The sequence below is a fragment of the Pomacea canaliculata genome, linkage group LG4 (assembly GCF_003073045.1).
Source record: "Pomacea canaliculata isolate SZHN2017 linkage group LG4, ASM307304v1, whole genome shotgun sequence".
NCBI lineage: Eukaryota > Metazoa > Mollusca > Gastropoda > Architaenioglossa > Ampullariidae > Pomacea > Pomacea canaliculata.
Window position 1 is genome coordinate 9,049,806 of NC_037593.1, and position 23,465 is coordinate 9,073,270.

The following is a 23,465-nucleotide window of genomic DNA, read 5'->3' on the forward strand; positions in this document are numbered from 1 at the left end:
CGACGGTTGAAGCGGGCCGCTACTCTCGCCGAAGGGAAGCGCGCAGCAGACGCAGCTTCTCATCGCAAAACGCGGGAAGAATTTTGCTCGGCGCAATTGTCAAGAAACTCGCAGTTGGCAAAATGAGTTTGACTGCTGGAGCATTGGAGGTTGTTTATATTTTTGTTATAATATCTTTTAACAAACACAGTTGTGAGTAATAGAACCTGTTGTTAACGTATTTTTGCTCATTCGCCCAGTGTGAAGAGTATGCAATGATTTATTCTGATTCGCAGTGGTGAGAATAGACTCTTGTCTCCGGTCATTTTGGCATTATTTTTGAAAAATGGGATTTGTAATTATTTTGTGAAAATACATGCACAGTTTAATCCTTGCTGACCACTTCTCTGCACACTTCAGTAAATTATTGCAGTGATGCCTCGCAAGGTCTAGGAGTAATACTTGGAAAGTGAAACTTAACAGATTTTATATTTGTGACCATCCATCCTTTCTTTGGGAAAAAAAAGTTTGTTGTATATAGTTCATGTAAGAGTACAAAAGCTGTAATGAGACGAAAAGTTCCAGAAAAGGACTGTAGTAAGAACTTCTGCTAATTCTGTTATTAGTGAATTGTTGCAAGAGTTTCCATGGTTGCTAAATTGGATCAGAACTCTTAAGTCTTAAATGAATTGAAAACCTTTTTTTTAATAATTCGTGCTTAGCTTACCTTTCTTTATTCTCTGTTGCAGGCTATTTTAAATGGAGGAAATCCTGTTTCACCGGTATTTCAAATAATTGTGAGTGTGGCTGATGTCCAGCATTTATTAGTCATTAAATAGCACAATCATTTATTGATTCAAAGACTAATTCGAATAGTTTGTGCTTTTACATTTATTGACAGATGTAGGTGATATAAACTTAATCTGTAAATTTCAGGCTCCAAAACCCATCTGTTAATTATCCACTAACAAAGTAAGCGATTTGTACCTGTGATCAATGAGCACCACCAACAGTGTACTAGGTCACACTAGTACACCATTCACAATGTTGCCAGAAGTCAACACTAGAGATAGAATGAGCGACACTGGATTATTTAGACAGACTATGAAAGGCTGCATTTATCGTATTATAGCAGCAGCTTTTTAGAACAAGAGGAAACTGCGCAAATAAAAAAACTTCATTTTCCTCAGTTTCTGGAAAAAACCTTACAATTGCAGATAAATACAGACTTTGAGTGTCTGAATGATACAAAATGTCACTCTATAACGTTGCCAACAATCAACATGAATCTTGAATGACTTTATATTAATATTTCCAATACTTGAGTCTATTTTCACTTTACATGATTTTTGTTTAAAATAACCTCACATTTGAAAAAGTAGGTTGGTTAGTCTTTAAACAGGATGATAATTCATTTTCCACATTGGTGATTATTTTAATAATATGTTAATTACATTTTGATGGTTTAAAATTTATTTTTGTACCCTCCCCCCCCCCCCCAGAATACAAAAAAAGTACCTTCAAATGGCACTGCAGACCGCTACAGACTTATCCTGTCTGATGGGCAAAGACACACATCTTGTGAGTAATAGATTTTAAAATGCAAAGTAAAGAATGCTAATAAACACCATTACTTTAGGGCTTAAGTAGCAACAGTTCCGCTAATCGTTCCACTCCCATTTTACCTGTACCTGAAGTAGCATCTTGATTTTTTAAATTGAAGGAAGAAACAACATGTATGTTAGTATTTGGCTATAAACAGCAATGTAAAGTACATATACCAAGCTGCATGTATTCTAGAGTGTTTTCTTTCCTGTAGTAAGGAGCATCTTGATGACATAAATAAAAACATATTGTACCATGATATTTTATTTTGAGAACAAATTTAGTCTGGTGAAGATTCTCAAACTGCAAGGTTTATAAACAACTACGTAGTATTGAAGTGTCCAGAAAAAAATTAAATGACTTTTAATGTTTATTTCATTATGAAACATTTTTCTGGCTTTTTTTTTTTTCCAGATGCCATGCTGGCTAGCCAGCTGAACCATCTGATGGAAGAGATTGACCCTCTGTGTATTGTACAGGCAGATAAGTTCATGTGCAACAGAATGCAGGGAGACAAGTAAGTTAGACTTGCCTGCCAGGTAATGAGCCAAAGCATTAAATATGACTTTGCAAAATTTATAGTTGGCTTGTGAAACAGAAAATTAAGTAATATGTAATGTTGTACTATTGAGACAGCTGTGAGAATTTGAAAGCAACATCCAGATCTGTGATGTGATGGTTGGCTTTTGTGATTATCCTGTTTTCACAGACGAGTCATCATTTTGCTGGATGTCAAGATCTTGAAAAAGGGTTCTGACATTGGACACAAATTAGGAAATCCCCAGCCTCTTAAAGCAGATGGACCAGGTTAGAAACCATTTTGAGATGTGAAATTGACAATTGAAAAGTTATTACATTAAATTGTTGGCTACATTAAGAATTCAGAGTGGAGATGCTATACAAATGGATTCAACCACTGTAACTGAAAACAAATGCTATGTTGGATCTTCTAAAGATGTAAACTTGGCATGAGTTGTAAATCAGTTTTCACATAGTCAAGACAAGGTTATTAATGATAATGTTTTGTTTATATTATTGCTGCTGTAATTACTTGTATGTTGATGCCTTGAAACTAGCTTAGAATGGATGTCCTAAACATTACAGAAGCATTCTGTTGCAGTTTTTATCATTAAAATTTTATAAACATCCATCGTCTCTGTAGAAAATTTGTCTGAGATAAACAAGCAGTGTTTACCTAGTGCTAATAAGTCTGTAATAGGAATATTATCATGACGCAGAGCTACTGTTGAAAAGGCTGGTTATATATTATATTTACTAAGGTCATCACTGCAGTCAATTGATTACATATTGATTGCTTATATTTATTTTCTAACTTAGCTTCAACAGAACCCTCAGTGCATAATTCATCTGCAGCTATTCAAGGTGTGTATTTCTAGCAACCTATTTGATTTATTCAGGCTTGTTTTGTTGTACATCTTTATTGTTAATTGTCATCTTCAGAGTGTTTACCCATCAGAGTCAAGTTAAGATACATAATTTGCAAAATGCCAAAGTCTTATTGTTGGGAGAGAACATTGTTAAGTTCAGATTGGATGAAAGATCCATTAAAGATTAAATCACATGAAGTAAAATTTACTAGTGATTGACATCCCAAATTGATGCTTTTCAGTGGTAAGTCTATGGAGGTCAGGACTTAGATAATGGTCAGATTTCACAAGGTTGCACTGTGGTTGAATTGCATCAGTGGGAAATGTATCTGCATAGTCTTGGACTGCAGTTGAGTGAATTCACTAGTGCGGCTAGTGAAGCAACCTTAGCAAAAGTGAAGCCAAAAATTAAAAAATGTTATGTGTGCATACGGACCCTCAAGGTGATTGTAGATTTGTAGATTTAGGGGTGGGTTTTTACTTTCGTGGTCTTAAAAGTGCTTATTTTGAGTGAATAGGTCCTTATAAATTTCAGTTAGGTTCTTATGAGAAGAGAGATGCTTTTTTGTGTAAAGTGTGTTCACATTATTCCTTTACTCCACATTTCAAAAACTCATCATAGGCCTATCTGCATCTAGGGGGACGTAACTATTGTTATTAATCATAACTTAAAAGAAAGAAAACATGACAGGCCAGATTGAAGCGATTACCAAAGAGTGACTAGGTAACCTGACACCACATGTGCTCCTCACCTACACAGGTGAAACGATTCTTTTCTGCCATTTTTGAATTGCAATGAAACAAATGTGGCAATTTAAATTTGAAATTTGCGGTACAGATCCAGTGATTTTAGGCCTTGGTAGTCCACAGTAGTTTTTACTTTAGTAAAGTGGTCCACGGTCCGAAATACTTTGAGAAGCACTGACATAAGAAACTCCCATTTGTGCATGTGTAAGCAACTTGTCTTCTTAGCAAGAACTTAGGCCAGGGGGAAGCTGTCTTAAATTTTTAAGAAAGAAATTGCTTAAAGAGTTAACATGGCCTATGTAATACGCTTTTTAAGTGTCTTAGGTTCTTAGCTTAACCACACTTTTAACTTGACTACCTATGCAATGGAGCCCTGGTTCTTATTTTTCAGGGTGAACCTTTGGTATGGTTGCAAAAATGTTCTGCACTTTTAGTACGCTCTTAAGACCACAGACAGTCATAAAAAAACTGTCAAACCTTTTCAAAAGTACTGAAACTAAATGAAAATTAACTAAAAAACATTAAATCAAATCTAAAAGTTTCCTGATTTCAGTTTATGATATCTTTATGTATTCTGTAGTTAGCTAGTGGCCTTAGCAGGAGATAGAATTTGCTCTGGATGCTCTCATTAACCTGGAAAGTGTATTTTAGTACCATTCAAATCAGGAAATAAAGATCAAGGTAAATTTGAACTGAGTATTCAAATTAGTATTTAGAAAATCTAATAATGAGCATAGTTACTCCTTCAGGACATTAGATTGTTTATCGTAGCTGTTATCTTCCAGCTAGTGACTCCTCTCCTTTCTTTTGCCAGATATGAACAGACCGGCACAAAGGCCACCCCTGAATCCTTCTAGTACATTTACCTCAGGTAAGTTGTCAGTCATACAAATATTAAAGAACGCCTTAGCCCACAGAGCAAAGTAAATGTAGTAAAGCACCATTTGATGTAAGTTTTTGTTGGCATTTATGTTACAGTTAATAACATAACAATCAATATAGATTTGTTTATAAGTGCCTGCAACAAATTAATTTTACTCAATAGCTTTATTTTTAAAAAATTCAGACATTGCATTAAGTATCACTTCCAAGAGTGTTCAAGACACAGTTACAGTACAATACTAAACTTCTGTTGTGCATATTAATTCCTTTGTATAGTGTATCAATAAATTGCTTAAAGGGATATTTTAGAGAGAAAAAAACCCCTGAAATTTATCAAAAAAGGTTAAAAGTAGATTACCTTGAAATACAGTGTCAATCAAACTTCTAATTTCCGAAAACAAATATAAAATACATGCATCACAAAATTTGATCAGCGGTGAGTCATGTGTGTGGTTGATCATGATGTGGTAGTGTTTGCAAAGAAAAGATATATATTCAAATTGTGCCAAAATGAAACCACAACTGACTCACAAGAGAAAGTACTTTTAGCAGTATTTTGTTTGAAAAATGTTTTTATCAAATGGTAGAATGAGATCATTAAAATTAATTTTTTTTTCTCTGTTTGTATGCATTGATTCCCGCTAGGGGTGACTTGCAGTACTTAATTCCAATGCGATTTTTTTTTTCAATCTCTTACATTCAAACCTTATTTAAAACATTTTATTTAAGAGTCTGATGTTATAATTCATATTCTAAGTGGAATGTAGGATAGCATCATGAACAAAATGTCTTTAAGGAAAGGTGCTTGCTTCTCATTGGCTTTCTGTATAAAAGTTTGGAAGTAGAGTACTTAAATGCAAAATGTCTTACAATCAGGAAGCAACACCCCAACACCAACTTTACAAACTTCAAAGAGTTTTGGTGGCAAGGGAGCTCCTACTGGTCCAAGCACTCCAGGCACTCCAGGCTCAAACCGAGTACATCCAATTAATTCCCTTACACCTTATCAGAACAGGTGCTGTTACCTTGTTTTTCAAAGGAGCTGATTTTAATGGTATTGCCAATTGTCTAAGAGTTTTTTTGACGGAATCTATTTCAGACCTGTACAAAGTAATTTTTGCAGTTTCTTGTAACAGTTTTTTAAAAATAAAGGCAAAAAGATGAGGTCTTTAACTTCTGTATCATTAAAGGGGAAGAGTCTTTACAGTTCTAGTATTTAAAATATACCCATTTGTTGTCAGTTATATTCAAAGATGGCTTTTTGCCTTAAGTTAATGAATAAATATGGCTGTAGGTGGCGAATCAGGGCACGTGTGACTCAGAAATCTTCCATCCGTACTTGGAGTAACTCTCGTGGGGAAGGTCGCCTCTTTAATGTAAATTTCCTGGATGAAAGTGGAGAGATTCGTGCAACAGGGTTCAACGAAGCTGTTGACAAGTTCTACGACATGCTAGAAGTCAATAAAGTAAGTTCACAGCGAGTCTGGGGCTGATTGCATATGTAGGGTAATTCTTTGTTGTACGTAACCATGTGTACCTTCTTTGTTATCATAACTGAACTGATATACCTTGGATTCCTGTGTAGTGAATGGAATTGCATCTAATTGCCCCACCATTCGTTAGAATGAGTTTGAATAATAGATAATATTGTGCTATTTTCTATGTTTATAAATTAGGCTAATTTCCAATAACAGGGTCTGTACGGGTCAGAAAAGTTCCAGTCCCTGGAAAACTCTTATTTTAAGAAATTCATTGAAAATCAGGGGACCGTGAAAAATATTTACTAAAAATAGTGTTATATTTGTGAGGCATTAATTTTTTTAATGTACTTTGTTTTTCTGTATGAGCCGGAAATTAATACGTGGCAGAATAATTTCCCCTTCTGATTTGACTATCGCCATTTTCACTAGCATCATCATCCTTGACAAAGCAGACTTTAATAAGCTTTGGCTTACAGATAAATAATATAAAAATTTTGGCTGTGGTGTCAAGAATCAAAGAATGACAAAGCCAAATATAAGTGTTATATTTGTGGCGAGAAAGGGAAACTCGAACATAGGTTTAAATGCCACGCTTAGTCAAGCAGGAAGCAGCAGACACAAAAGACTCCTGTCAGAAAAATCATGAACAACAACTATAATTAGCTTTGTACCCTTTAGAGTAATTTTTAATTTTTCTGATTAATTTGATATATATGGCAGGTGGTCCAACATTTACTATTGTTGACGTGGTCATTCTACTGTGGAAAGAGGATTTTCTTTTAACCAAAAAATGTTGGAAAACAGCAGCACAATTCACTGATAGCAAGGTGGTTAGTTAAGAACATCATCGTTTCTGCTGGGGGGATCTAAAGGGGTAACAGTAACTAAGGATATTGACCAGTTTGTAAGGAGTTCTAGATAGCACTACCACCAGCACTTGCAAATTCCGAAAGAAGAGAAGCAGAAACAACAACAAAAAGGAAAGCAGAAGTTGATGTCATGAGTTAAAAGAGCAGAATCGAGAAAGACAATGAGGCCTTAAACAAGGGGGTTAAAGAATGTCTTGACATATGAAAAGACAGAGAAACTGTCATTTATAACACAGTCTAACACTCTGATGTAGAAGTCTGAAAAGAAAGTTGAACTAAAGCTGTGGAAAGCGAACTGAAAATGATTTTGTTTTTAAGGAATGCTTCGTTATTTAGTCCTTGCTGAACACCATTAGTAAAATTGAAATTGTCTTTTAGCTTGCTATTGTCACAAACCACCTGGCAGTGAAAGTCTGCATGAAGTGTTTTTTATTACCTTTACTCTTTGTGTGGTATTTCATAATGTTAAGGTGTGCATTTGAATAATTTTTTATTTTTGGACATATAGAAGTATGTATTGATTACTCATGAAAGTTCCAAATCATTCTGTTTTATCAGTGCATGGACTGAAGGAATGAAGTTTATCCTGGAAAAAGTCAGCATTTTGTTTTTGTCATAGTATGGACCATGTGATTAGTTCATGAAAAGCTAAATGCTGGCCTATTAATTTACGGGAGTGTAGGCATGAAGTATATTTTGCTCTTAACACTCAACTTTATATGTCCTGGCCATATGACTTTCAGTAAAGCCAGAAATTTATGCTTCCACCCATAATATCTACTGTTCTTTTATGTGCAGGTATACTATGTGAGCAAAGGGTCCCTCAAGACAGCTAACAAACAATATTCTAATCTCAAAAATGACTATGAAATGAGTCTCAATAATGACACCATCATAGAACCATGCAGTGAGAATGTGGATCTTCCCACCATGAATTTTGATTTTGTACCCATCAACCAGATGGAGAAACATGCTCCTAATTCTGTAATAGGTTTGGGTGCTTTTTATTTTTAGTTTTCAAGTCTAGCATGCATGCTATCTTCACAATACAGCATTGGCAACATGTTGCAGACATCTTAAGAAAAAGAATTGCATCACCCCACTTAACCTGATTGTTCGAAATGAAAACATGTCTTCTGCAGAAAGGACTGGTTGATAAGGCAAAAAATTTTTTCTAATTTTTAGATGTGGTTGGTGTGGTGAAGGTGTGCAATGATGTGAGCACTGTGGTAGGACGCCAGACGCAAAAGGAAATCACCAAACGTGACTTGCAGATTGTTGACCAGTCAGGTGTTGCAATTAACCTTACACTCTGGGGTGATGAAGTAAGTAAAACATACATAAAGACAAGATAGTAAGCGTATTTTATACATTACATTTACATCTTATGATGCTTATTAACTGTATACTTTTACCACCACCCTCACCCCTAACCCAGTCTCAAGGTATCATTGTCATTCATTCAATATAAAGTACGACAATACTGTTTCTTACATCCACCTAAAAAAGATGTGTTACCTTCTTTTATGTGCTGCCAGAAGACTATACTCCCTGTCATTAAACTGCTCACTTTTAGAATCTATAATTATTTACTTCCAGTAAAGGTTCACATGAAAGCTTGTTTAGGTTTAACATCAAAGATTATCTTTAGGTGGTTGTGTTGAGATGTTTATGATCAGTTTTCAATAATTGGTTTTAGGCCAGAAATAAGGAATGTAAAACACAACTTTTTAGGGATTACTGAACAGTTAGACATTGTACATAAACATCTTTTCTGAAATGTGCTGTTTTTGTTGTTTGCTTCTATCATTTTTCCTTTTATAGGCTGTCAAGTTTAATGGGAATGGTCACCCTGTTATTGCTGTTAAGGGAGCAAAACTATCCGATTTTGGAGGTATGCAATTTTTCTTTTTATGCTATTTCTGGCAGGTGTTTTATAAATTGATGCAAACAACCCACTGCGTCAATGAGTTCAATAGTCATACTTTAAATCACTATAATTTATTTACTTGTCTTTCATAGGACGGTCCCTTTCAGTTTTGGCATCCAGCCAGCTGATTCTAAACCCTGATGTTCGTGAGGCACACTTTCTTCGGGGCTGGTATGACCGAGAGGGTGCTGCCATGGATTTTTCATCATTTCGTGGAGAGGGAACATCTGGATCAGGTGTGATGCTTACAATAGTTTTTTATATTGTTTGCAGTAGCTTAGGATGCATTGTTAAAATGAGAACCTGTATGATTTTTTTTAAGTGTTGTATAAGCATCATCTGAATACCTTCATGAGTCAGAATATGTTATGCAACACAATAAAAACAGAGAGGAGTCACCTGACAGAAATATTCCTGATAAAATTGATTTGCTTGAAAACAGGGTCTGGAACCAACTGGAAAATATTTGAACAGGCTAAGAGAGAAAACCTTGGACAGGGTGATAAACCTGACTATTTCACAAGCAAGGCCACAGTCATCTTTATGAAGAAAGACAACTGCATGTATAAGGTGGGTTGGAGACATCTATGACGTATCAAAAACAAATACAATGGAGCCTCAATTATCTGGTTTAATAACCAGCACCCATCATCCAGAAAAACAAAAATAATTCTAAAAATTTGCAAATGCTAGAATAGGTGATGTATTGTGAAATTCTTACCTTATGAAGTTTTCTTGAAAAAATCAGACAAAAAATGCTGCTTTGTGTTCTTACAGCACTTAAATTTTATTGACGTGCGGAGTTTGGGAAGTGTTAGAATGTCACTAAAATTTGAATCTGCTTCAGAAAACTTAAGCAGTGACACGCGTAGTGTACATTCCTGTAGTTGGAATTCTTGGTGGCAAAATCTTGGTGGTTTTATGTCTGGCTTAATTTTTTCTCAGCTGATCTAGTGATAAATTATTAAACTTTTTTTTTTTCCTTGATGAATACCATCTTTTATCTAGTAAAACATAAATTTATTGTTCATGTAACTTTGTTCATTAACTGTTAACTATTTTACAGGCTTGTCCAACAGAAAATTGTAACAAAAAGATGATTGACCAAGGCAATGGGATGTACCGCTGTGAGAAGTGTCAGCGAGAATTCCCTAACTATAAATGGAGAATGATCCTGAGTGTAAGTTTTTCCAACCGGAAATGGCTGGCCTCGTTACAGTGATTGTTTTCACTTCTTTGATTTGGCTTGTAGCAATTTCTTTGAAAATGCAAATCAATAATATGTAGTCTTGCTGATAGCAAACTAAAGGAAAGTACTAAATATATAAAAAGTAAATTTTTGGTATTTTAAAAGCTTTTTTGGAATTGGAGTATAATTCTATAGAAGTTTTAAGAACCCCTAGAGCAATAAAGTAACATTTAATTTAAAGTGGTATTTTGTAGTTGATAGAGTTCAAGGTTATATTTTCAAATCAAGGAAGCTGCATAGTGAGAGTTAAAACCGTACCAAATTTAAAAAAAAAAAAAAGCTCTTTTTATAATCAACAATCTTGGAAAATGCTGGGTAAAATTTTAAGCATGCAAATGATTTTGGAACAGTCAGTTATTTGGGCACAAGAGGTGTTGAAAATAGATAGTGAGCCATCAAAATGACCAGAATATCTTAGGTTGTGATAACGGGCATTGTTTTTTTACCATGCAGGCCAATCTTGCAGACTTCAGTGATAATCAGTGGATCACAAGTTTTCAGGAATCTGCAGAGGCAATGCTGGGCATTAAAGCTGATGATCTAGGAAATTTAAGGGAATCTGTAAGTGCATTATTCCATATTTATTCTGTAAGTTTTATTTCTTCTTTTTATTTTATTCTTCAACTTATTGACTTCATTGCAATGGAGAAGACGACACAAGAAGTATTTGATAAAATTTTTTTTTTTTCTTATATCAGAATGAAACCGCCTTTGATGAAGTTTTCCAGAGGGCAGTTTTCAAGCAGTATATTTTCCGTCTCAGGGCCAAGGTGGAAACCTACAATGTAAGTGTATGGTTTTTGTTAGTTACACTTTAAAAAAAAATTTTTACCTAAAGGTTAAAAAAAAAAATAAAAAAACTTGCATTTTTATGGATTGGGAAACCCTGGTGTACATTTTCCCCTGTTAAACATAATTTTCATAAACATTCTTTTAACATGAATTTGTGTTCTTGCTTCACAGGAAGAAAATCGCTTGAAGACTGTGTGTATGACTGCAACTCCTATCAACTATGTAGAATATGGAAATCACCTGGTAGAGCAGCTCAAGTCTTTTATTCATTAATTCTAACTAATCATGACACTAATCATGTTCAAAGCAGTTTTTGGACTCTGCCAACCTTTCTTAATAGTACTCAACAAATGTGTACCCTTGCCTGGGGAGAAGGAGAAAAGTGCCTCATTTTGATAAATGATTTTTTTTTTTTTTGTGGGGGTGGGGGTGGGATGGTGAAACTGCACACCATTTGAATCTTGGGGTACTTCTGTGGTTTCAGATCTGGGTATTTGCTGGGTTTTGTTTTTTAAGCTTATAAAGTTGACTTTTCATTCTGCACATTTTTGGTTAAAATGTGAATCTGTAAAGTAGCCTTGCTGTATAAATGTAAATGTACAATTGGTCATGCGTTTGTCATATTAAAAATGACTTATGTTCTTCTGAGTGTTGCTTTTGGAGAGATTTGGTGCGAATTAAAAATACAAGTGCATCATCCTCTCAAAACATGAATGTCAGTTGATACTTGCATTGAAGACAAAGCATATTAATAGAGTACAGGTTTTGAATTAAAAGGTGTCTTGAAGCACCAAAATGGTTTTTGCTGCTAATAGAATGGTTTACAATGAGTTGCATCAACATTGTGCACTAAATAGCTAAAGGAAATTTCGTCTTGGATCCCATGAAAATGTACAAACACGAGCTGGCCGTCATTTTCACAGCTAATTTGCAGTCATATATGACTTGATAGCTGAAATTTTGGCACAGCTGAAGGCAAATCTGCACCATTGTATTCACTCTCAAGTTCTAACCTTCCTTGCTCTAAACTTTGATGGTGATCAGCATGTGGCTTCATCTTTATCTTATCATTTGGACCTGACCTTTACATCATGTTCAATGGGCAACATGGTAAAATGCAGCTGGTGTCTTGCAAGTTTGTGCTACCCATTCCAAGCCGACAAGCATCTCTAACCATTCCTCAACATGATGCATATTCCTCATTTCACATGGTCTGTTCATGCAGCTTTTCGCATTCAGCATGGTCAGAGATGTCTCTAATCTTGAGAAACTCGCTAGACTTGATTGCATCTACTATTGTGATTGATGGATCACTTGCTGATATCCGAGCGTTATAGATCTTGTCAACCACAGCTATATCAGTACTTCTTTGGTCAAGATCTTCAATAGATGTCCAGGACATGTCATGCTCAAGACGGTAAGCAGCTATGTACTTGTGTGGACATGATGCTCCCCATTCCTGATTAAAGCAACAAAACACATGCAAAATGATGATAGTTTTACTTACACGTGAGCAAATACAATAAATATACCCAGTCAAACATTCCAAATAACTTCAGTTAATGAAAAATTTAATAAGTGATGCCCTTCTGTTGTGGTCATACAAGACATCTTTATTGTCTATGGTCGCAAGAGACAGAAATTTTTCTTTGTTGGAGGCTCCGGAAAAAAAACAAAAACAAAATGCATTTTCTACCTAAGAAACATTCTTGCTCTATGTGACAATCATGTAGATATTGGACACCCTTGTTAAAAGTCAAACTTCGATCTAGGGCAAGGGCAGGAAAAAAAGGTTTAACCCGGAGGTAAAGATGTGAGGCGCACACAGTAAATGCTGCCCTACTGCTTCCATCTAACCTTGAAAATTAACCTCTCCTTGAACCATTCTTTCCTGCCAGAAGGTGGAAGTCTGGCATGATTTAGAACACAAAAGCAGGGATGGGAGTTCTCCGTCCGGGGGACGGATTTCCGTCCTGAGAAAAAATCTCAGGACGGAACTGGGACGGAAAGTAAAATTCAAAATTTTCACTGATTACGAAGGACCAGGGACTATGAATAAAAAAGCGAAAATTTCTCGAATCGTGAACGATACCATACGCTAGTGGTAATAGGCAGAGGCGGCGTTAGGAATACGCGGGCCTGGGGCCGACCATGTGCGAGGGGCCGGGTAATGGAGTACGTGTATCCATATTCCTATTGATATGATGCCGGAAGCACTGATACATATACAGTTAGATAGGTTGGATTAATTTCGCGAAATAACGCACGAATTTAGTGTTTTAATTGTTTGTAACCTTCCCACCGTCTGTGACAGTACCGGCTTTTTCTTACAGCGAAATAATATGGTGACGATAACTTAATAAACTGATTGTTGTTATTGTCGGGCTTAACGTGAAGATATGGGTTCAATAATTTGCTTAATTAGAACTTAGAAGTGTTTTCTGATCATCATTTTTTTGTCATAACATGTATAACACAGCTAGCAATAAGTCATAAAGATAAGGGTAAGGTGACCAGACGTTTCGGGAGCGAAAGCGGGACACGTGCCGATGAAGGTGTCGTCGCCGACAAAGAACGCCGATAAATAGGGGGGGGGGGGGTACTTTCCTCTGACTTTACCGAGCAGTGATGCTTTCAACGGTAGATCTGTCCACGCCACTACAGTATTCCATTTTAAATAGAAAACCGGTATTTAAAATTTAAATTAAAATATTCCTGCCTTATCTCCCGCTCAGCCAACTTTGCGTAATCTCCGTTAATCTCCTTGTAAAGTTTCGGCTATTGCAAGATTGTGTCATACATTTTTTCACAAGGATTTCGTGAATTTTCTCTGTCAAAGTTGCACTTCACAATTAAAAGTCCTTTCAGTGTTTCCACCTTTAACTGTCTTTTCACTGGCGATGTTCGTATCGTCACCGACATAAGTTTAGTCACTGATCCGTACTCAAAGAAAACGATTACTGGAAGCGAATAAAATGCCGGGCAGCGGGAACCTTTAATATTAGGATGACATTGTTGAAAAAGACAGAACCAACCTTACACCTAAAAATGTTGAAGCCATTGGGTTTATAAAGTATGATTTAATGGCCAGAGGACCGAGAGCCATACAGATGGTCCCCAGTGACCAAATGATAAAAAATGTGATTTCTGCACATGCATCATATACAGTGCATTTGGAAAGAGAGGCTCATCCGGCTAAAAAAAAACAACAACAAAAAAACAGGACACTGTTTGCCAGAATGCTGTCCAAAAAAGGAAGTTGGAGGACTGCATCAGCTTCCAGCCTACTAAGAAGCAGCAGTTACCTCATCCAGCAACTGAGCCATCAACACAGACAGCTAAGAGACCAACAGAAACCACACAGCCTGCCAACATAGTAGCTGGACAAATTGACATTTTGACAAATACCCCGAAAAGCCTTCTCCCAGAATGTCAGGCAGGCCAATGCAAACATCAATCACTGGATTTTTAAAAAAATAAGAAGTGTTAGGTTTTGGTGGGTATTGGAGTTTTTACTTGTTTTTATTTGCCTTATCAAAATTAAATGGCGATAAGACAGAAGAGATAGGCATAGACTTTAGGAAAATAAAATTTTGTTTTATTGTGTACCTGTTGAGACAGTTAACTCCTTCAGGTACGTAGGCTCTGTTTTTGATTGCAGGCTAAAATGGGATGTAAACATGATCAGCATGTGTACCTTCAATAGCTGAATAGTTTTTCAGTCAGCACAGCAACATTGAGCTGTTTTTATCAGTCATTCATTGAAAGTCTTTCACTTTTTTCCTTCATATGCTGGTTTTTACACTTTTCTGTCCATGATATGAACAGTTTGAACCATACTGTCCATATTTTTCTAAGATAATTGGTGTTAAGCACAGAAATTTGGATTCCTTTTTATGATCAGCAAATTGTCAGAAAAGTTTACAGCATTTTGTCCATACCAGAACATGTCCTAGCAGGAGAATTTGTTATATTGAGTTCAGGCAGGCAAACATACTATGCCTATATGCAAAAGCAATAGGGACTTGAAATGGTTTACAACCTCTGCAGTCCACATGCTCAACCATAGATTATAGATTAATTGTCAGTTGTATGTGTGCATGGGTGTGTGATATAGGTGTACCTTAAGAATGTTTTATATTTAAGAATGCACGTTCTTATAATGCACCACTAGCCTAATATTGTAACTAGCAGTTTTTTTAAACTTTTGTAACAGAACACACTTCCCAAGTTATAATTGCCCATTAGGGTTAATAAAGTTGGACATTTGTCATTGTTAACTACTAAAGACATTGTATGACATATGTGTGTTATGTATGTGAAAAACGTGAAACGCGTATGCAACCATATGTGTCATATAACGTTATATGCATATGCTCTAGTACTAAATGGATCTTGAAAAATCTTCAGTCCCAGGAAAATTTCTGGCTCCCACCCATGACAAAAGGTATTATTAGCTTTCTTAGAGAGTAACAGTCGATGGCCATTACAAAAAAAAATAGCATACCACTAGGTGGAGCTACACAGATGCTATGATGTAACACTGCTTCTGTAGTCTGCTTGCCCCAATCAGGCATTTCACTTGAAGCAAAAACAAAATTAAGATATTCCTATCACCCAGTTCATAAGGTAAGCATAAAACTTGCAAGATATATTCCTGTCTTTTCAATTCCTGATAAAACCACAAAATATCACATTCCTTCAAAATTTTTGCCCGAAGAAGCATGAGCCATTGCTAAGGAAATTTAAACTAGGAGACAGCAGAACAGTGTTTTGTTGATGAAATTAATATTTTAGTGAGGTGGGGATATATTTTGTTAACTGTTCTCAAAATAATAATTTTTTTTAAAAAATTGTGTAGATTTGAGATTAGTGTCACCTCTTGTGTAAGAAAGGGTGGGGTATGTGCCAGTGTAGAGGTGCTATGAAATATTTAAAAAGTGTTCTGGTAGTTTAAATTTCTATAAACAGTGATGGTCTGTGCTTCCTAGGTAAAACATTTTGCAGAAATATATCGTTTATTGTAAATTGGAAAAAAAAATAAAAGACGACAGGAAAATAGCCTCACACTCACCCATAAACAATGGGTCATACTCGTAACTTGCTTCCCTCTGTTGACTAGTATTGACCTTTGAAATACTGTGACTCTCTAAGAAAGTTGTGTCATGCAGGAAGTGCTGAAGGACCAACCTGAGGTGAAAGGATTGAGAAATAGTGCTGCCCCGTGTCTCGCTTATACAGATAATATATGTTGCCAGGTTTCTTCACCAGGTTGCAGGCAGCATGGTGCAGCACATTGTCCCTCTGAGCTGTCTCCAACACCTGTAATTATGTGTTAGTCTACTGAATGCTATGTAATTTGTGACTTTTAGATCTGTTGTATTTTGTCATTGAGATCTAATGTTATTAGTGCTATACTATATTTTGTTTAAATTCAATAATTTCAGCTTTAAAAGGGAGTTGTAATGTTGGTTAAGTAAAAATATTATTTCAGCAGACTTCTACTTTTCCTTAATTGATGGAAACAAAGAATTACCTTTCTAGCTTGCTCCTGAAGATAACGTATTTGGTCAGCAATAACTGTCAGCTTGCTGCAGGCAGTGGCTTTTGTGAATTCATCTGCCTAGGAAATGAAACTACAGCATGAGCTTTTTATAATTTTAAATAGATACTACAAGAAATTTGCATCAAAGTGCATTTCTTTCTTAAAAAAGTATAAATGGTCTAACAATTGCACTATATTTCTTGTCAGGTGAACAGGGTTTTATGAGATTTATATGTTGTGGTCTGCAGGAGACTGGATCTGTATATGTAATCATGAAACACTGTTTTAGGGCTTTAGCCAATAAATCTAGCCACTTTGATATAAGAATACTAAACAATATCACAGGACCCTCTCATCCCCGATACTGAAGAGGTACTCAGGGTTTTAAAAAAAAAATCAGTGCTGAAATATGACATACCTTTTGCACCTGTTTCGCCAGCTCTACAAGATCATTTGGACTTGATGTCTTGTTGGTTTGCACACAGTTAACCAGCTGCACTCCTAAAGGACAGCTGTTACTTTCAACCAAGGCCACTGCAAATATTAGATGATGCCAAACAAAGGTATACAGATAAAACTTTCATTTGAGACAAAAGGATGTGTTACAATATCTTACTGAACTCAGCTGTTGACTTCATATGCATTTGGACAGATGAAGTGGGGATCACGTCACCAAAATAAAGAAAGAAAACAGCTCAGCCTGTGGTTCAAAATTTGTTGTTGATTAGTTGTGTTTGTTTGTTTGTTTGTTTGTTTTTTTTTTTGGGGGGAATACAGCCATCTTTGTTGGCTAAAAAAAAAAAATAACTATATTCATCTGACTGCTGGGGCAACAACTTGCCTCTAAATCCACTCACCTACCCCACGATTAACTGTATGCACAAACAAGTAAAAACATCTAATAGGGCCTTTTTTCTCCCATTGTGTTTACTTAGAAATGTGCAGCAACACAAAAACTTAAAAAGTCGACCTTTGGAGATACCCCAAACCTGCTGCGCCACACTGAGCCTGTGGACATACCACGATAGGCCGCCCAGTCAGCTGTTTCTGTGTATATTATGCCCCTTCCCTTCCTCCCCCCACCACCACCACGCATTATAAGGCACTAAATTTTCTTAGAGAGGGCTACTGCGTCAAAAAACAACTCCACAGACAACTGTTTCGCTATCGCCTCTGGCAAAATGGATATCTGAGCTCACAGAGAGGAATAGTACATTGGTTGAGCTTACGCTGTGCCAGCAATAAGACATATCACAGCGATCAGCAGAGAAGTGTTTGGGATGGGGAATCTCCACATAACCACTAACATTTTCTTACCAATTTTTTTTCCAAGAACCTTACTTAATTAATGTAAAAACGCATGCCTACATAGCAGACAAGACTAAAGCAATCATATCACTATTTTCAAAACAAAAAGAACTGTAAAGCGGAAGTTTACCATCCGACGTTGGCGTATCCATAACGGAGAATGGACGAGGCCGCTGGAGGAGTATGTCAACCTATATATAGCTCTGACTACGTCACGACTGGACGGGATCGCTTCTTGCGTGAAGTAATAAACTAACGGAAGAATTAGTTTTCAATAAGATTAGATCATAAAAAGTTGCAATATAGTACTTAATTAATGTTATTATCTATGTAACAATACTGTAATTGATAAATTATAATTAATTACGCAATGATGTACGTGACATAATGCGTACTCCCTGAATGGTTTGGGATTGCCATGTTCCAGTGTTAAAACGTGTGGGAATCATCTAAAAAAAATACTATTACAGTTTTGCAGATTTACAGATTTAAATCGCATTTTCCGGTGATGATTTTTTTAAGATATAGAATTGTGATATGATATTCTTAGCTGCATGTTTCTGCGCCCAAAGAATAATCTTTCGATGATCTGTTAGCGAGTGTGCCACACTTGTGACATCGTGAAGTTTGAGATAGTCGATGTACCACAGAAAAAAAAAGGAGCGAAGCATTTTTAGAATTGACGCTTCTCGATTAAAAAGATTCTTTGAGAGATTTCAAAACTTCTTTTATTTAATTTGGGTGGTTTTGTTTTTTTTTTAAAACAGGAAGACAGTAAAACATTGATACAGCTGCAGGATGCAATCGCGGTATTGCCTAGCATATTTATAAACACCATAGAAATGGCCTGTTGTGTGTAATGTCTAAAACACAGAAAGATGGCTTGTCAAGAACAGCAGAAGGTAAGTAATCACTTAGTCATTTATTCCTTTTCCTACATAAAGGGAACATATTTTAAAATAGCATACACCTGACTCGGACATTAATTTATAAGAACACTCATAATGATAAACATCTTGACCTACACACTTTCACCATTTTTGCTGTTGACATCTTTCTATGCAGCCATGGAGATAAACGATGAAGTGAAAAGGGAGAGGTTTGATTCATATAAAAAATTTATCTACTACTTTAATATTGGTTAAGGAGCATGTGGATGCTGGTACAATTTATCAAAATAAGGAAGAAAAAAAAAACATTGTTAGCTACTGCATGAATGATACAAATGTCAAAACTTGCCAAACACCCCAGTCCAAATGCAGCCATCACTTGAACAGGCATGTATACACCAGTGCAGACCATTGCCCATCACAGTACAAACACTACAATGTCTTTTTCCAATGCAAATTAAAAAATAATTTCTGCATTTTTCTTTAAATACTTAACTTTAGGAAATCATCATTTGCATTGTTAAGACGATGGCTAAAATTATTTATTATGTGATATTCCTTCAAAACAATACCAAACATTTGATACTGATGCTTTTGTTTTGGTAGAGGTGATATTCCAAAAAAGATATTTGTTCCTATTATGTACACGAAGGTATTTCTACTTTATAATAGAAAATTATGAATAATAATAATAAATGCAAAATTTGTTAAGCGCATATTCACACTCCTAAAGAGCATGCTGTTAGCGCCTAAGAACAAGAACAAAACAGGGACAGTAAAACAAACATGAAAATAACATATTAAATATAAAAGAATAAAATCAAATACAGAAAATGCAAAGAGCAACCCAAAACAAGAACAAGCAACTGAGAGTAACATGATATTGCAAAAGACAAGCAGGGAAGGGTGTGAAAAAGGACTAGCCTGGTGGGAAAGGGCGTTTGGAGTAATGTTTACAGAAGAGGTATGTTTTCAGTGCATATTTAGAGGATTCAATAGTGGGTAGGTGATGGATATGGAATGACTGCACTAGGGATGTATGCATAGATAAAAATAATGTATGGAAAAGCATATTGAATTTACTTTGAGCTTTTTGTTTTGCAGGAGGAACTAGAAGTCTTGCAGTCTATTTATGATGGGGATGTTAACTTCAAGCAGACTAGTGAAACTACCTTTCAGTATAAGGTATTGTTTTGTGCAAAAGTGTTAACTATTTTCAATGAAAAGTCTCATGGTGTCACAATCTGATTTTATTTATAATGCTTACATGAGTATCATGTGTCCAAATTTGTAATTAATCTTCTGCAGTTTCTAATGCATTTACCAAATAAGGATGTCCTGTTTTGCTTATCAAGAATTAGTTGAGAAATATAGATTTGCTCAGTCTTGTCTATCTTAAAAAGATTAATGTCCTTTTTCTGATCAGCTTTTCCTGCATGTACTTTTATTTTGATGCTGTGTGTTCAGTTTGGTGAGGATGGTAGCCATCAGTCTTTCTTGGTGGAGTTGCAGTGGAGTGATAACTACCCAGAAGAACCAGCAGCTATCAACCTCGATCTCTTCTATAATAAGCATATGTGAGCAGTTTTGTCTCTTATGTTCAGCTGATTTAGCAACAAGCAAGCATCTTATTTTGATGAAGCATTATCAAATCAACTGTTCATTCACTAGTTACATAGTCAGAAACTTGCATTTCTGTAGATATATATATTTTTTTTTTTCAGTAAAATTACAGTCCGTTGAGTGTAGGTGACTATTTTTGTTATTGATCCAGGACAAAGGTGCAAAAAGATCTAAAGATCAAATTGTGGAAGAGACCCTAACATCCTTTCCAGTACAGACAATATGCTTAAGTGAAAAGTCAGAGAAGTTCGGTTAATCTAATGAGGCAGTTTCAGCATTTAGCATAGCATAAAACATTCACTGTAATAGAATTGGTGTTGGGACTGAGGAGTTTCATGTACTTAATAACTGTCTGACAGACTGAGTTTATTATTTAAGAAAGATGTTCTGACATATTACCATTTGCATAAGATCAGTGTAACAAAAGATTAGTGATTCTTGTTTTCTTTTTCCTTTTAATAAAGCAAGACATTTTAAACTCATTTCAGTGTAGATTCTGTGAAGGAAGCTATCAAATGTGGTCTTGAAGAACAGGTATGAAGTTCTTTTGGTTTTTTTAATGTTTATTATGCTAATATTACTCCTAGTATTGACATGCATTTTATGGGTCAGACTAATCATTGAAGCTAGATTTCTTTTAACTGCATGTAATCTACTGTATTTATTAAAGTATGCACCTTATATAAATGTGAATATTATGTCAGCTCAAGGTTCATCATAAGAAAACAAAATTTATGTTGCACAGTCCTGTTGGCAGCAAGAGCTCTTTATTACTGTATTGAGTTTTTTTTTTTATTTCCGCGGTGTTGTCAGTGTTTTTAAAATGTGTTCAGATGTCTGTATGCCATGTTCCTCAGATGGCAGACCTATGTGGAATGCCAATGACATTCACATTATTTGAGTGGATCAAGGACAATCTGAACACCTTGTTGACAAATCAGCCTGATGTCCCTTTGACACAGGTAAACATTTTTGTGTTCTAGAAAGTCATATGCACACAACACATAACATTTTAGAATGTATGTTCTGAGGTGACTGGGTATTCTGACAATGACAGTGACCAACTTTATTAGTCCCAGCAGGCAATTGGAACACGGGAAGGTGCTCCAGTTACAAAAGTAAATTAGAAATAAAAATAAGAAATAAAGTTTGTTGAAAGGTGCTGCGTTAAAAGATGTCAACATAAAAAATATTGGCAAATGAAAAAAAGAAGGCAAATGACAGTTATATATATAATATAAAACCAACAACAAAGCTTAATTGATATCTACAGCTGTATATAATATGGTGGAGGGAAAATGTATTTAATACATCCAGCGGTCTATTAACGTAGATCAGCCCCAACCACACACACACACACTAACAAATGTTAAGTATTTAAGACTTGCTGGATCAAGTGGCATGAATCCGCAGTCCATCAAAAACGTGAAGTTCCTGCCTATAGCAGAATAAGGGAACTCACGTCAGTAGCTGGCTTCAGCTCCTTACGTCTGATACCGGTGGTTTTTGTTCTTATATTCTGGCAGGTCAGTAGCGAGGTCAGTCTGGAAAACGGCGCCAATGGCGACCAGCCTGCAGCAAAGAAAGAGAAAAAGGAGCACCTGTCCAAGCAGCAGAAGAGGCGGATGCTCGACAAGTTCGGCGCCAACACGGGAGAGCGACCGCGTGGTTGGGACTGGGTGGACGTCATCAAACACCTGTCCCAGACAGGCGGCAAGCCGGACGACGGCTGAAGAAGACGAGTGCGCATGGCTGAGTAGCGCGAGATGGAGTGTTCTTGGCTGTTGTTTCAACAAAAACAAAACAAACAAAAAAAATGAACCTCTTGTTCGGCGCGTTTTAAATGAAAATTATGCAAGCCATGGATGTTTTTCCCCCGTTAATTAGTTTTCTTATTTTTACTTTCTGGTAACAGATGGAACTTAAAGAATGTTTTTAGTGCGATCCATCGTTTAAAGGTCTAGTTGGATGGGGTGCAATTTTTGTTTGATTCTTAGTTCTAAATATTTTCCCAAATCTGTTTGAATACCCTCCATCTGTTCTCGAGATTCGTGCATACAAACGTAACCATGCAATTTAAAAAATGTTGAATTAAGTGTTATTCCTTTGTTTATTTCTTCAATTTTTGTCCTTAATGAAAGTTATCATATCTTAATTTAATGAGATTTTCTTGTCATCAGTGAAACCGATAAGTATATTAACGCAAGAGCTGTTGCTATTTTCACGCGCTTTTATGCAGTCCGGAGAAATAATTGTACAAAGTTTGTGGGCATGGTCAGTGGCGTACTGATGGGGGAAAAGGAATGTGCGCATATAGCACACCCGCAGTCTTGTTCTCAAACTGAATGTTTGTATATTTGAAAAGGTATAAATAAAAATGCCTGCCGTCCTTCTTCTGCTGTGAAACATCAAATATGGAGAGAAACACACGGGGAATAATGTAGTCAGATTTTATTTTCCGTTAATCAGGGGTGGGCAAAGTTTTCTTTTTGCGGCCGGTCTCAAAATTCTAAGCTATGCGGCGGGCCAGTAAAATATCCACAAAAAAAAACCCACACCACGTGACTACACAACAAACCTAGTGAAAATGGAATAGACAACAAATGAGCAAATAATAATAATGGGAACTTGTAACGCGCAGCATCACGATCTAGATAGATCGCACTCTCTGGCGTTCACTTACCGAATTTATTGTGGAAAGTTAAGCTGTTTGAATTTGCTTACAATAAAACTTTTGAAGGCAGCCGCCCCCGATGCTCTCTAACAACTACATCAGACATGTCAGCAGTGTTATTTGTTACCTTTGTACTATGTGTTAGAATGTTACGGACTACCGATTTCTAACGCTGTTGTAGTCGATAAATTTCAATGAAATTAACCTAGACTGAACGAAAATATGACCACTGCATTTTACATTTTGGCAGACGGGCCCGGTACAAAGACGTCCACAGGCCGAAGTGTCGACCCCAACTCTAAATGGATCAATGACCTATTTCTTACGTGTAACAGCAAACGGAAGACTTCGCAAAATCATCCACAAATACTTCACTATGGATGTTTTATTGTACGGAACAGTTGAGATCATGTCTAAGAGAAACTACACTTGTCTCGTGCAGGCGCTGTCTAATAAATGTACAACACAGTTACACTCGAAAAAGAAAATAAAACACTCGCTTA

General features: G+C 36.1%; 3 protein-coding genes across 3 annotated transcripts; 2 read left to right on the forward strand and 1 right to left on the reverse strand.

The window, feature by feature from the left end:
* Positions 1-5: 5 nt before the first annotated feature.
* LOC112561891 (replication protein A 70 kDa DNA-binding subunit-like) lies at positions 6-11,564 on the forward strand. The gene is made up of 18 exons (XM_025234732.1): positions 6-149; positions 729-776; positions 1,482-1,560; positions 1,999-2,101; positions 2,294-2,391; positions 2,923-2,967; positions 4,534-4,590; positions 5,478-5,616; positions 5,896-6,067; positions 7,750-7,942; positions 8,137-8,276; positions 8,776-8,845; positions 8,974-9,117; positions 9,324-9,451; positions 9,948-10,061; positions 10,584-10,691; positions 10,829-10,915; positions 11,094-11,564. Exons 1-18 carry the CDS (start codon positions 123-125, stop codon positions 11,193-11,195), a joined length of 1,854 nt encoding a protein of 617 aa, XP_025090517.1. The 5' UTR covers positions 6-122; the 3' UTR covers positions 11,196-11,564.
* On the reverse strand, positions 11,342-18,008 carry LOC112561903 (uncharacterized protein C1orf50 homolog). The gene is made up of 5 exons (XM_025234751.1): positions 17,906-18,008; positions 16,886-17,001; positions 16,459-16,545; positions 16,113-16,244; positions 11,342-12,381 (listed from the first exon to the last, which is right to left on the reverse strand). The coding sequence occupies exons 1-5, from the start codon at positions 17,925-17,927 to the stop codon at positions 12,127-12,129; spliced, it is 612 nt and encodes a 203-aa protein (XP_025090536.1). The 5' UTR covers positions 17,928-18,008; the 3' UTR covers positions 11,342-12,126.
* A 154-nt stretch (positions 18,009-18,162) lies between these two features.
* On the forward strand, positions 18,163-22,829 carry LOC112561904 (RWD domain-containing protein 4-like). The gene is made up of 7 exons (XM_025234752.1): positions 18,163-18,280; positions 18,543-18,677; positions 19,770-19,850; positions 20,133-20,242; positions 20,777-20,822; positions 21,146-21,250; positions 21,815-22,829. Exons 2-7 carry the CDS (start codon positions 18,654-18,656, stop codon positions 22,019-22,021), a joined length of 573 nt encoding a protein of 190 aa, XP_025090537.1. The 5' UTR covers positions 18,163-18,280; positions 18,543-18,653; the 3' UTR covers positions 22,022-22,829.
* Positions 22,830-23,465: the final 636 nt, after the last annotated feature.

Bases quoted from the DNA above. Each gene is read 5' to 3' on its own strand.
- LOC112561891 (XM_025234732.1), top strand. From the start codon at position 123: ATGAGTTTGACTGCTGGAGCATTGGAG. The intron at 7,943-8,136 runs GTTTGGGTGCTT...TCTAATTTTTAG, and splicing joins TGCTCCTAATTCTGTAATAG to ATGTGGTTGGTGTGGTGAAG. The intron at 10,916-11,093 runs GTAAGTGTATGG...CTTGCTTCACAG, and splicing joins CCAAGGTGGAAACCTACAAT to GAAGAAAATCGCTTGAAGAC.
- LOC112561903 (XM_025234751.1), bottom strand. From the start codon at position 17,927: ATGGATACGCCAACGTCGGATG. The intron at 16,245-16,458 runs GTAATTCTTTGT...ACATAATTACAG, and splicing joins TTCAGGAGCAAGCTAGAAAG to GTGTTGGAGACAGCTCAGAG. The intron at 12,382-16,112 runs GTTGGTCCTTCA...TGCTTTAATCAG, and splicing joins TCTCAATCCTTTCACCTCAG to GAATGGGGAGCATCATGTCC.
- LOC112561904 (XM_025234752.1), top strand. From the start codon at position 18,654: ATGGCTTGTCAAGAACAGCAGAAG. The intron at 20,823-21,145 runs GTATGAAGTTCT...CATGTTCCTCAG, and splicing joins AATGTGGTCTTGAAGAACAG to ATGGCAGACCTATGTGGAAT. The intron at 21,251-21,814 runs GTAAACATTTTT...ATATTCTGGCAG, and splicing joins CTGATGTCCCTTTGACACAG to GTCAGTAGCGAGGTCAGTCT.